The sequence below is a fragment of the Gorilla gorilla genome, chromosome 7, assembly GCF_029281585.2.
Source record: "Gorilla gorilla gorilla isolate KB3781 chromosome 7, NHGRI_mGorGor1-v2.1_pri, whole genome shotgun sequence".
In the NCBI taxonomy this organism is placed as follows: domain Eukaryota; kingdom Metazoa; phylum Chordata; class Mammalia; order Primates; family Hominidae; genus Gorilla; species Gorilla gorilla.
In genome coordinates this window covers 93,949,020-93,961,811 of record NC_073231.2, presented here as the reverse complement: position 1 = coordinate 93,961,811, position 12,792 = coordinate 93,949,020, and the positions used below count along the sequence as shown (strand labels likewise).

Sequence of the window (12,792 nt, the reverse complement as noted above, 5' to 3'; positions counted from 1 at the left end):
AAGTTGTTGGTATGAATAAATCAATCTGTGTATCAGAAGAGAAGTAAAAGTAGATCAGTTCTACTGATTAGGTTTTTTTGTTTTCTGTTTTGTTTTGTTTTTTTCTGAGACGGAGTCTCTCTCTATCACCCAGGCTGGCGGAGTGCAGTGGCACAATCTCGGCCCACTGCAGCCTCCGCCTCCTGGGTTCAAGCGATTCTCCTGACTCAGCTGATTTGTTTTTTAAAAGGATCCTGAAAACAGCAATTTCTACTGATAGTAGATCATTAACATCATAATTTCATATTCAGACAGTAGGCCTTTTCCATATACTTCTCAGCAAACAAATATACCTTTCACGAGCCAGAATTTTAAAGGATATAAAAGAATAATAAACAGAATTTCCCCGTATGTTACTGCTCCATGGTGTACACTATGTGAATTTATCTCTGTGAACTAAATGATCTGTCTGGGTTCTATGCTACATGGAAAATAAATCTACGTGTAAGACCATAAGTGCTTGTATCTTAAGTGAAATATTGGTGTTTAAGTAGGAATTCCAGTTTGGTAATGTTTAAGTACTGTTTTTTTCACAACTTGACTTTGCAGATAGGCTACTTATGGTTATTATTTCCCCTTCCACCTCCTTCTATAAGGGCCAAACCAAAGAAAGAGAGGGAGAAGGAGAGGGAGAGGAGAAAGAGACAGGAAGAGGGAGAGAGAAGAAAACAAAGAGGGAGGGAGAGAGGGAAGGAGGAAGGAAGGAAGGAGGTAAGAAGCTTGAGGCAACATATAAATAGCAGATTTAGAGATCCATAAGGGTTATTCATCTTTCTTTCCCTCCCCATCTAAAACAAAAACCAAACTTATGTTGTTTAGAAGGGTGAAACCAAATGTATTTTTTTCTTTATGGTTCAAAGACCTTTAAATATCATACGTTTCTAGAAAGCAGAATATGTGCTAAACATATACCTTTTCAAATAGAATTTTTATGTTTGTGTGACCCCTTCATAACTTTTATAATTTTTCAGTAAGAAAACATCTTAACTACAACAGGGAAAAAAACTGAGATGTAATTTTAAAACAGTGTCTTCTGAAAGGTTCATTACTTTTACTTCGCTCTTTTCTCTTCACATTTTGTTTTCTTTAAAGAAATTTATTGTGCACCTATTATGTGTAAGGTCCTTTTCTGGAAATAGGGGACTATATCTAAACAAAAGACCGACATTCTTGCCATCAGAGAGCTTATATATTTAGTGGAGAGAGAATAAACAATAAATTAGTAAAACAAGTATTGTATAAAAAAAGACTATAAATGCAGTGAAGGAAAATACAACAGGAAAGGGAGGTGAGGAGATCCAGCAGACCTGTGTGAGTGCAATGAGGAACTTCAGTTCTAGATAGCATGGTCAGGGAATGTCTCACTTATAAGAAAAATTTGCACAGAGACCTAAATAGCATTTTAAGTATCTTTTCTCTATGAATTGTTCACAAACCCTATTTCTGAAATGGCAGTCTATAGTAACCATGACATGAGTTTACATCCACTGTGACAGATGCTTTCTAACTTATTTGTACCACTGCTCTCTGCTGAACTGAGGATAAGTTGAATAGAGGCACAACCTGAATATCTGTAATTTATATGACTCTCTGCCAAGGCTGCTGTCAACAAAAACCAGTGGAATTCATCTGCAGTTTCACAGGACCTTCTGAATTTTGGCAAATTGACTATGCTTATCTCGAGACAGAACTTTTATTTCTCTCCTTATTGGTGGCAAGTTGGGGTTGTACTCCTGTCTGCAGACTGCAACATGTGTCTGTCCAATAAAGCCACTGGCCCAGCTCCATATGTGGTGAGATTATAGCAATGGGAAGGGCTTTTGTGAGAAAAACTGGAATGTAGTCCAGGTTTTTTTCACCAGATTTCCTCCCATTCTTCAGCTTGGAGAGCTTTCTGTTTCATATATAGTCATGGTCAGTTATTTCTTTATCAGAATCCATTTGTTTATTCATTTCTACTAATTATTTTGGCATATACATTACAATAACTTAAGAATACTTTATTTGGAGATTGGCAAGGTTTTAACACCCAGTTAGAAGCCCTTGTTATATCTAGACAAAAATTCTGTTTTTTCTTTTAAGTGATTAGAATATCACCGACATATTTTATTTGCAGTGAACTCTTGATTTTCATGCCCCTGTATATTTATCTGAATCAATCTTTATATGAAATTGTATTTGAAAATCTACTGCATATGGATCAAAACATTATTAATCCAGGCCACCTAGCACCATGAAAATTATCGAGAAAAGGAGAAAAACATTTTTTACAAATTGGTTGGAATGAGATACGTGGCTGGGACTGTAGTATAGCTGACATCCAAAGAGGAAACAATGAACAAGAGACAAAACTGTAAACAGGAATATGAAGAGGGAAAGTAGATAACTGGTTTGAATATAATTTTAACAATAATAGCAACCAAAGATGTTGGTACTAGTCTGTGCCAGGTTCTCAGAAAGTTCTTTGTATCTTATACAGTAATCATGCTATAAATTAGATATTAGTTTGTACTAATTCAGTGACTAGTATATTGACCAAGGTGACACAGTTGTTAGGCGACAGAACAAGAATTGCATATGAGCTTAGAGTCGTTAATTAAGCTATTTCCTCCTTTTAAAAAAAATAACAGAAGTTAGTAGAGAAGACAGTGCATGATAACTACAACAAAGTTCAACTATTAAAGGTTCTTAAGACAGTTCATATTCGGACTCATTTGGGTGAAAGAAAGTTCATTGTTATCATATTAACTCAAGTCCAAGAATCCTCAGTAGATTTTGTGTGTGTGTGTGTGTGTGTCTGTGTGTGTGTGTGTGTGTATGAATATATGAATAACTGATAAATCCTAGAAAGTTTGGTCAGGCTAACATATTGTTGGCCAAAAGCATGAGAAGGTCCTAAAATAAATCACTTATATAATATGTAAGTTGTATGAAAAGAGCAAGAAAGAAAGCAGAGAATTAAAATGGAAGTATTTTTGTGATATATACTTGTCTAAATAGTGGATATACTTAACTTCCAAGTGAAATATTGCTTATACATACAGAAATTTAAAATAAAGTGAAATTTTAATTGTATTAAAATCAATTTTTAAAATACACCTAGTTTTTAAGTGTTAAAAAAACACTGAGTAGTCTTTCATTTATTTCACATTTTCAATGGAAAACTACTTAGTGTCATCATATGTATCTTTTTTTGGGTTTGAAGGGTTTGTTTTTGTTTTTGGGTTTTTTTGCCCTTAGTAAGTATTATGGTGAAACATATTGTGTGTAGGCCAATTATTAATTAAACAACTTTATAGAAACCTGCTATGGGTCAAGCCATGTGTTCTTCACTAGAGGTAATAATGAATAGACACTTTTCATATAAAATGACTTGTGGTATGATTGGATGAAGTACATGGTATTACTAGAGCAGATAGGAAAAGCAATTAATCCAGACTAGAATCCTCTGCAATGATTTATTTTTTTCAAAATAATTTTGCCTATTTTTCTTGCATAAAGTTATCAGCCAAAAATACATTTAATGATGAAAGAGGGCTCTACTTTATAACTATATGAGACAATAGGCATAACAGGGGCATACAGACAGGTGTGGACTCTCTATTTCATCCTCAACATGGTAGGTGTGGAGATTTTGCATATATCTCAAAACATTAGGAAGCATGCATGGCCCTAGCGCTGCTCTCACATTCAAGAAGCTGACATATCCACAAATCTGGCAGGGACTTGTCTGTGCTACCTCTATCTAGAAAGCCCTGGAGAAAATGTAAAATGACAAGGTTCAGTATGTTGACATTATGTTTTAAATCACACTGTATGGCTTAGACATTAAGGAGTTTACTACAAAAATTTTTGTAATCATTGTGGTCAAGTTGTTTAGCTCTTTCTCTGACTGATTTAATGTAAGACAATAATAAGGAAACCAGCTTGATTTCAAAAGCATCCAGCCATTGGGCCGTGAAATGCCAGGGAGGCCTACCTGTTTGTTGAGAGATGCCTTTGCTTGGTTTGCAGGACCAGTGGTTTTGGCGAGTGAGAAACAACAGGGTGATGGATGGATACCCAATGCAAATTACTTACTTCTGGCGGGGCTTGCCTCCTAGTATCGATGCAGTTTATGAAAATAGCGATGGGAATTTTGTGTTCTTTAAAGGTAAGGATGTTTTCCATATCTGGCTATGTTGTATTTTAATCATTTTGTATAGGACCCTGTGGTGCACACAAAAGTGATGAAATGAGATTACATAGCCAATGGATTTAATGAAATAAACTATGTTAACTAGAAATATAAATGAAATAAAGATACTTTTCATTTTTTATTTTATTTGTTCTCATACGGTATTCTCATGTCAGATTTAAGAGATATTCTTTCTCTTAGAACTTTTAGATTTGACTTAAAAGTACTAAAAAAAGATTAATAGATATATAGCCATTTCTGCACTGACTAAAGGTTTGTTTGTTTGTTTATTTGTTTGTTTGTTTGGAGTATTTGGAGTTGCTTGCTGGTTTTAGGTAATAAAATCTATTACACTCCTATTTTCATACATAATCTCTGAAATTGTACTTGATTTAATCAGTTTATGTAAACAGATTCTAGTAAACTAAGAACTGAAGTCAAGGAATTCTTAGAATTATCCAATTATCAATATCATGAAATGTATTGTCTGTTATTTATCTGAGTGCCAAATTTTAATCTCACAAGTACTACCAACTGCCTGGCAAGCAAAAGTGAGATTACGTGATGAAGTGAACTTAGGCAACTGCCTATTATTTTATTCTCAAAACTAGTTAATATTCAAAACCACAAATCTTATATCTGTGAAGGAAAACACAGGGACAAGAGGCAGATTGAGTTGGAGGACTGAGGGAATTGTGAAGAGAATGTATTTGAGCTGAAGCTGAGGAGAACTAGAGTGTAAAACTTTATGGTTGAACATATTGCCCAAGAGCCTAAAGGCCTGAAAATAAGCTTATACAGGAATAGAGATTGAAGAAAGGAAAAGGGGGATCTTAATCCCTCAAAAAGCAATTATTCCCAGAATCAAACTAAAATAATGCTATGGTGCTTACAACAGCAATTGGTGAGGGTAATGAAAACATGGAATTTGGGAAACACTTGTAATATTTAAAATGAGGCTCAAACTACCTATATCAAATGAAAGTATATACCTGGACTTTATCTTTACAGATTGTTCCTCAAGAAAAGAGACAGTTTAGTTCGTTAGCTGTAAGAACATGATAATTTTATGGCCATGTTGCCAACCTTGAACACTTACTAGCTGTATCAGCTGAACAAGCTACTCAATTCTCTGTCCCTCAGTTTCCTAATCTGAAAAATGGAGTTTGTATTATTCCCCATCTCAAAATGATTTTAAGGACTAAATTAATTACTACATGTAAAGTGCCTGGTATGTATAAGCCCTCAATAAATGCCAGCTATTGCTGCTGCTGCTAGTAAGATTGCTATTAATTTCCTTGCCCTCCTGCTGTCTATAATAAGCATATAAAAAAGTGGCGGTGCACCGCACCACAGTGGGCAAAGCAAGGATACCACCTAAAGGCTGTGAATCTTAGTGACATGATATTGGAGGGAAATTCCCCTCTCCTACACCCTTCCTGCGTCCCATGAGTAGTAGCAACAAAAAGAAGGGCAGGTTAAGTTCCGACTAGCCTTCCACTTGGGGACTGTCCCAGGAGGCCCTGTCTCCTCACAGGACCAGTAGTGCTCTCTGACAAAACTGCCTGAGGCGAAACTGCCACAGTCATAAATTCGTGTTCTGACAGCTCTTTATTGCCTTGGGGCCTTCTCACTTTTATTCGCTTTGCCGCTCCTCACTCTCTTGTGGCATGGCTAGCTCCTTTTCATCTTTCAACAGCCAGCATAAAAGGCATGTCCTCCAGTGGCCTCCCTGCCCACCCAATGTAAGTAGTACCTAACTTGCACAAAGCATTTGTAAAATAATTGAAATTACCCACAGCATTCAAATGGAAATTTCATGAGAGATGGAACTTGTTTATATTTTCCTGCGTATCATTTTATTTTCAGTTCCTAAAAGTGTTGGGTGCATAGTAGGTGCTCAATAAACATTTCAATTAAAGCAACATCACTGAATCCTGATTTGACTCAGTATGGTGTTTCTTATGGTATGGTGCTTACAACAGCAATAATTTCGTTTTTGTCCCAGACTTCTCTAACCACCAGAATGTTGTGCTTGTCAGTGGTCTCTTCTGGTACATTGTCAACCTCAGGAAATGCCTACTCTAATAAATTTTGTCACTTTGAGGACCCTGCTGTGGCAACTCTTTCCTCCAGTTTACTCTTACCCTCAAATAAACCCTCTCAAAGCCCAGCTATGACCTGTAGCTCTCCCGCTCAATAAAGCATTGATTATGGAGAAAGAGTCAGAAGTTCTGGGTGTTCCCAGTGAGACCACACTCTTCCCTAGACTCTACCTCATGACTGGCAGGAGAGGAGTGAGAGTCCTAGCACCCTGGGCTTCTGAAGTGAAATGACCCCCTCCACCACCCTCACCACAACAATCACAATCAAAATATTTCTCCTTGACTCTCTCTCTTTATAGCCCTTATCACCCTCAAAAGACCAGATAACCACATCATTCCTCATCCCACGTGGTCACCGCATTTTGCTCTATGGGCCATGAGGTAATCTCTGCCCCTTTGCTAACAGTTGATCCCCTTCCCTGCATAACTTGTGCACATACCATCTGACAAACCATATATTTTAATTGTTTATCTGTATCCTTCCCACTAGAATATCAATCCCATAAAGGCAAGGTATTTTTTTTTTTATTTTACACTGTTTTATCCCCAATATCTTAAACTGGGCTTTGACAGACTTTTTCTGTAATGACAAAATAGTGAATATTTTAGGCTTTGCAGCCCATATGGTCTCTATTATATACCTTTCTTTGTTTTTTGTGTGTGTTGTGTTCTAACTTTAAAAATGTAAAAACTATTCTTAGATCATGGGCCATACAGAAGCAGGCTGTGGTCATAGTTTGTTGTCTTAAACAATACCTGGAATATAGTAAACACTCAATAAAGATTGATCGAATGAACCAAGAATAAGATTCAAGCCCCAACCTGTACTTATAGCCATGTACAGTTGGTGTCAACCTATACCAGCCATATTAGACTGTGATTTACATTACTAGTGATTTAGATGTTATTCTTCTTTAATTTGCTCTTTTATTTAGCCTCTTTGCCTTACATTATTTATCTTTGTTTTCTTCTTCTCTCTCTACAGAAATCATCTTTTATGTTTTTTTTCTTCTTCTAATCTGTGCTAGACAATTATTATATATTTGAGAAGCTTTGTCTTTTATTCCCCTATTTAACTAAAGTCCATGTTTGGATATAAATGTATTTAACTCTGTATTTCCTAAAGGTACTTAGGTATTAATTATACCTAAAGGTATTAACCTTGTTTTCATTTTACATAAGAATTTGAAGATATGGATTCAACTATATGTATAAATGAATGTTTAGTTATAAAGTATAACTATTGTGTTAGTGATATAAACATAAACATAACATGTCCTATTTATTCAAACTTTTATAAATCTTAAGAAGAATGAGAAGCCATTAGATACAATTAAAAATTTATATTTTGGTGTAATTTAGATATTTTTTGAACTAGGGCAAAATTATATGTGCACATGTATATCATATGAAGTGGGAGTTGTCAGTATATAAATTATGAAAACATAACACTTGTCCTTTATATATGTGTCCAATTCTATATTCTGAACATAATCTTACTGCTTTTTAGTATGTTAAAGTATGGTAGATCAGAATATAATATAATATATGACATAATAGTGCACTATAATGGTAGATTCTGCTTCCAGCCAAGAAGTAATAATGGGGATCAGATTTATCTTTCCTTCTGAAAACAAAGAAAAAATTGACAAATTATATTAAAAAATGATTTTCAAAGACACTGGGTATCAAGAAACAGAGGACATTGAATCCTGAGAGTCAGGAAATAAAGGGAGGTGAGCCCTGAAGTTACCATAGCTTCCCATCTGAATAATTTACAGGCTGCGGCACAACGTAGGGGAACCCAGGCAGAGCTCAGAAGACTTTCTCAGTTGAAGATACAGAGCTGAGAGTTCAGGGAGAACAAGGTAGCTTCAGTGCACAGGAGAAAGTAACATAGAGGAGAGAGCTACACAAGATGGCCCAGAGATGAGTAGATGGACCCCCATACGTATTGGAAAGAGTATTGGTCAGCTCATGTCTATAAGGAAACTACTCAAATCTAGAAAAGGAACCAATCAGTGGGAACAAAAGGAGCAGTGCCTGACACTCACAGAGGGCCATAGTACCTGCTGCCCCCAACCACCTGTTCATAGGCTTTGGATAGAGTATTGAAAAGGGCCTTACCTCAGTAGTGGGGAATAATTATCCTAGGAATATCCCTGCTTGAATTCCACTTAACAAATCTTCAAAGTAAGACCTGAAGCAATCGAATGGTTTCCAAATAAGAGTTCTAGAACAAAGCTCAAGAATATCTATAGGGATACAGAGATACTGACCCAACAAGGTAAAATTCACAGTATCTTGCATACCCCAAAAGATCAGGAACAAGACAAAGATGTTTATATCAGGTCTGTTCAACACTGTAACAAGTTTTATCTAGTGAAATAAATAAAAATATTTTAGATTGGAAAGAAATAATGCTGTATTTATAGACAATCTGATTGATATAAAACAGAAGTAAAACTGTATCCATGGACGTAATTGTCTATGTAGAAAGAGATAGGATTGCAGTCAATCAAAAAGCTTCCAGAGTTGGTAAGTGTGTCTCTCAAAGTTACAAGATCTAAGAACATTAGTAAATGTTTAATTGTATTTCTGTATATTTTCAAGAACTGTAAAGGGTCTGAGATTTTATCTTATTTGTAAGCTAATAAAAGCCTATTAGCCTGCCTTATGCTTATGGATGTTGACAGAAGACATGAGATTCCTGAGTTAGAGAAAAGGATGGAAATCAAAAGCAGTAGACAGTATAGTCATCTGAACTTGTTCCCTAAACCCCACACTTTAAAAGTGTGATAATAAAAGGAGTTGACACCTTACGTGAAATTAGTCTCATTGCAAGAAAGGAACAATGAATTAAAGTACCTAAATTTTCTATAATTAGCAATAAGCCTGCCTAAATTTTTCACTGAAGGGAGATACTTTCTTTATCATACTGGACAGTAAACAAACCTTTCCTTTGCGGTGAAGGGAGACACTCTATCTATAATCCAAGATGGTTGGCTCTACAAATACCATTGGAAATGGATTCTAGAACAAAGGCAGTCAGTGCCTGTGCTCTCAAGACAAACTGAAAAGCACAAGACCTATGAAGAATTATCTCCCATCACATACTAACAAAGAACAATCAGGAATTGAAAATTTAAAATAAAAGGCCATTTACAATTGCATTCGAAAACACCAAATACCGAGGGATCAATCTGCAAAAAAATGTGCATGACCGCTACATTGAAAACAACAAAACACTGCTAAATGAAAGTAAAGAGGCCTAAATAACTGGACAGATATGCCTCATTCATGGGTCAGAGGGTTCAGTATTATTACAATGACATTTATCACCAGATTTATGTTGACATTCAGTGCAATCCCGATCAAAATACTTGCAAGCACTTTTGTAGTAATGGTCAAGCTGATTCTAAAATTCATATATACAGATACAAAGGGCCTAGTATAGACAAAACCACTTTGGAAATGCTACTTGATTTTGGCCGGGTAAGGTGGCTCATGCCTGTGATCCCAGTACTTTGGGAGGGGGAGGCAAGTGGATCACTCGAGGTCAGGAGTTCAAGACCAGCCTGGCCAACATGGTGAAATCCCAACTCTACTAAAAATATAAAAATTAGCCAGGCGTGGTGGCAGGCTGCTGCAATCCCAGCCACTCAGGAGGCTGAGACAAGAGAATCTCTTGATCCCGGGAGGCAGAGGTTGCAGTAAGCCAAGATCATGTCCCTGCACTCCAGCCTGGGTGATAGAGCAAGACTCTGTCTCAAAAAAACAAAGAAAGAAAAAAGAAAATACTACTTGATTTCAAGTCTTATTTTAAAGCTATAATAATCAAGACTCAAAACATATATGGACAAGTAATTTTTGACAAAGATACATGTAAAAAAACAAAACAAAACAAACCTCCAATTCACATCCTGTACTATACGAAAATATGGTCCTAACCTAAATGTAAAGGCTGAATCTATAAAACTCCTAGATAAAACATAGGATACAAAAGTTTGTGACCTTGATCTGTGCAAAAATTTCTTAGATATCATGCAAAATCATAATCTATAAAAGAAAAATTGATATATCAGACTTAGTTTAAAAATTCTACTCTTCAAAGACACTTTTAAGTGAATAAAAAGCCTCGGTTAGAGTACATTATTTGCAAGCCAAGTATATGATGAAGGATTTTTATTCACAATATATAAAGAACACTCAAAACTCAATAAAAAGAAAACAAACAACTCAATAAAAATGAACAGAGTATTGAACAAAAGCTTTACCAAGAATCATAGATGGATGTCAAATGAGCTCATGAAAAGATGCTTTACATTATTAGTCATTAGGGAAATGTAAATTAAAACCACAATGAAATACCACTACACACCTGATAGAATGGCTAACATATAAAAGACTGACCATACCAAGTATTGGCAGGATTATGAAGGAACTGTAACTGTCATATATTGCTAATAGAAAGTAAAATTGTATACTCTGGAAAACATTTTGGCAGTTTTCTTTAAAAGTAAAATACACAGCTACTGTATAATCCAGCCATTTTACCCTTCGTATTTTCCCAAGAAAAACGAAAACATATGTGTAATCAAAGACCTCTACATGAATATTCAAAGCAGCTATATTTGTGATAACACAAAACTGGAAATAATTCAGATATTCTCAGCAGGTAAATGAGTAAACTGTGATATATCCATAAAATGGAAGACTATTCAGCAATAAAAAGGAATGAAGTACTGATTCACATTACAATATGGATGAAGCTCAAAATAATTTTGCTGTAAAATAATTCAGACAAAACAAGAGTACATACTGTATTATAACATTTGTATTAAATTTTAGAAAATACAAACTGATCTATAGTGATAAAAAGTGCCTCATTGGTTCCCTGGGGACAGGCAAGAGTTGGGCGTGAAGAAAACTTCTCAGAATGATGAAACGTTCATTTTCTTGATTATGTCAATACTTTGATAGCTATGTACTATGTCAAAACTTAATAAATTATACACATTAAATTTATTGAATGTCAGTTATACCACAATAAGACTGTTTTTTTAACAAGAAGCTTTACTAAGCGCATAAATTTATGTTGGAATCAATTACACAAATATTTCATACATTTAAATATACTGATGACATAAGTAGTACAATTTGATTCCTTCGTTATTCCAGAGCATGTTGATTATGAATATCCAAATTAATACTATTTCAGTTTTAGTTTCTTAGTTGAGCCCATTGATAATCAAGTGCAATGTACCCTCATAGCTGAGATGCATTCATTCCCCAGCAACTTTCCCCTCTACGTTAAAGTTTTAGTATTTTGACAATAGTAGAAAGAACATTTAATTAGACAATAGTAGAAAGAACATTTAATTAAGTTTTAGTAAATAACTCATCCACTTACTGAAGAAATATTATAAATATTCTATGATCTCAATTTAATTTTAGATGCTATAACTTATAATGATTATAAAGTATTCTCTACTAAGTGGTTATCTTGGAAAAAACTACCAAAAAAATTTTGATGCCCACATTTTGAATAATTTTGTCACTGTTATTTTATATTCTTTATCTGTGTTTTATATTGCTCTGTAATTTCTCATCTTATTTTTGTTTGTTTTTAATTTATGTTTTCTCTTTGTATCACATTTTGTATCAGATCCCTCAAATTTTTGTGAAATGATTATAGGTACAAGTAAGTAGACAAGTATTTTAGATACTTTTTCTTTCAACCTCACATGTGTAGACATAGGTGTGGGAGTGGGTTTTTTTGTTGTTGTTTTTGTTTTTTTAAAGAAGCCAGTGTATAATGTCTCCCTTCACTGTTTAAGTTGCTTGCTGTAAAGGCTGTTGAGTGAGAGTGTAGATGTACAAACCCACAGGGCTTTCTTACTGAAAGTCAGCCATTTGGTGTATGTGACTATCAGTTAGTACCATTTACAGTTGTGATGCCTGAATAGACCCATTTATTCCTCTATTTGATATTTAGTAAGTAACACTGAGTCGTTCTCCTTTATGCTCATAAGGAGTTTGTTTTTTATTTAGAGAGACCCAGAAATAGAAAATGTATCACACCTCGAGGAAGTAATATGTTTTTTTTTTCCAGCAACTGAATGTACTCCACACTTTGTGCTAGTTAGCTATCTTTCCATCACTCAGGTATATCCCATATAAAGAGTAACATTTTGTAAGCATAATCAAGCCAGGTGTACATTCTCAATTACTAGGCATGTTAAGACTGAATGGTTATGAGATAATAGTATCAAAAAAGCTGTCTTGAAAATTGAGCTGGTGCAATCTCTTTCAAGAATTGGAAACAAATTTTAAAACAAAGATGCTAGTGTTGTCAGAATCAGTAACAGTCAAAATAAAATCAAGTAGCTGAAAGGTTGTCTCAAAATTCGAATTGTTGCTATGACTTAATAACTTTAAGCAGTACTTATTACCCTGGTTGGCAGTTTC

General features: G+C 34.9%; 1 protein-coding gene across 2 annotated transcripts in view; it reads left to right on the top strand.

Annotated features, from left to right (window-relative positions):
• Positions 1–12,792, top strand: part of MMP16 (matrix metallopeptidase 16) — a 287,063-nt gene that overhangs the window by 242,557 nt on the left and 31,714 nt on the right. For both annotated transcript variants that reach the window (XM_004047251.5, XM_055349690.2), the window contains exon 7: positions 4,054–4,192. In XM_004047251.5, coding sequence (XP_004047299.1) covers positions 4,054–4,192 — 139 coding nt within the window. The remainder of the gene's footprint in view (positions 1–4,053; positions 4,193–12,792) is intronic.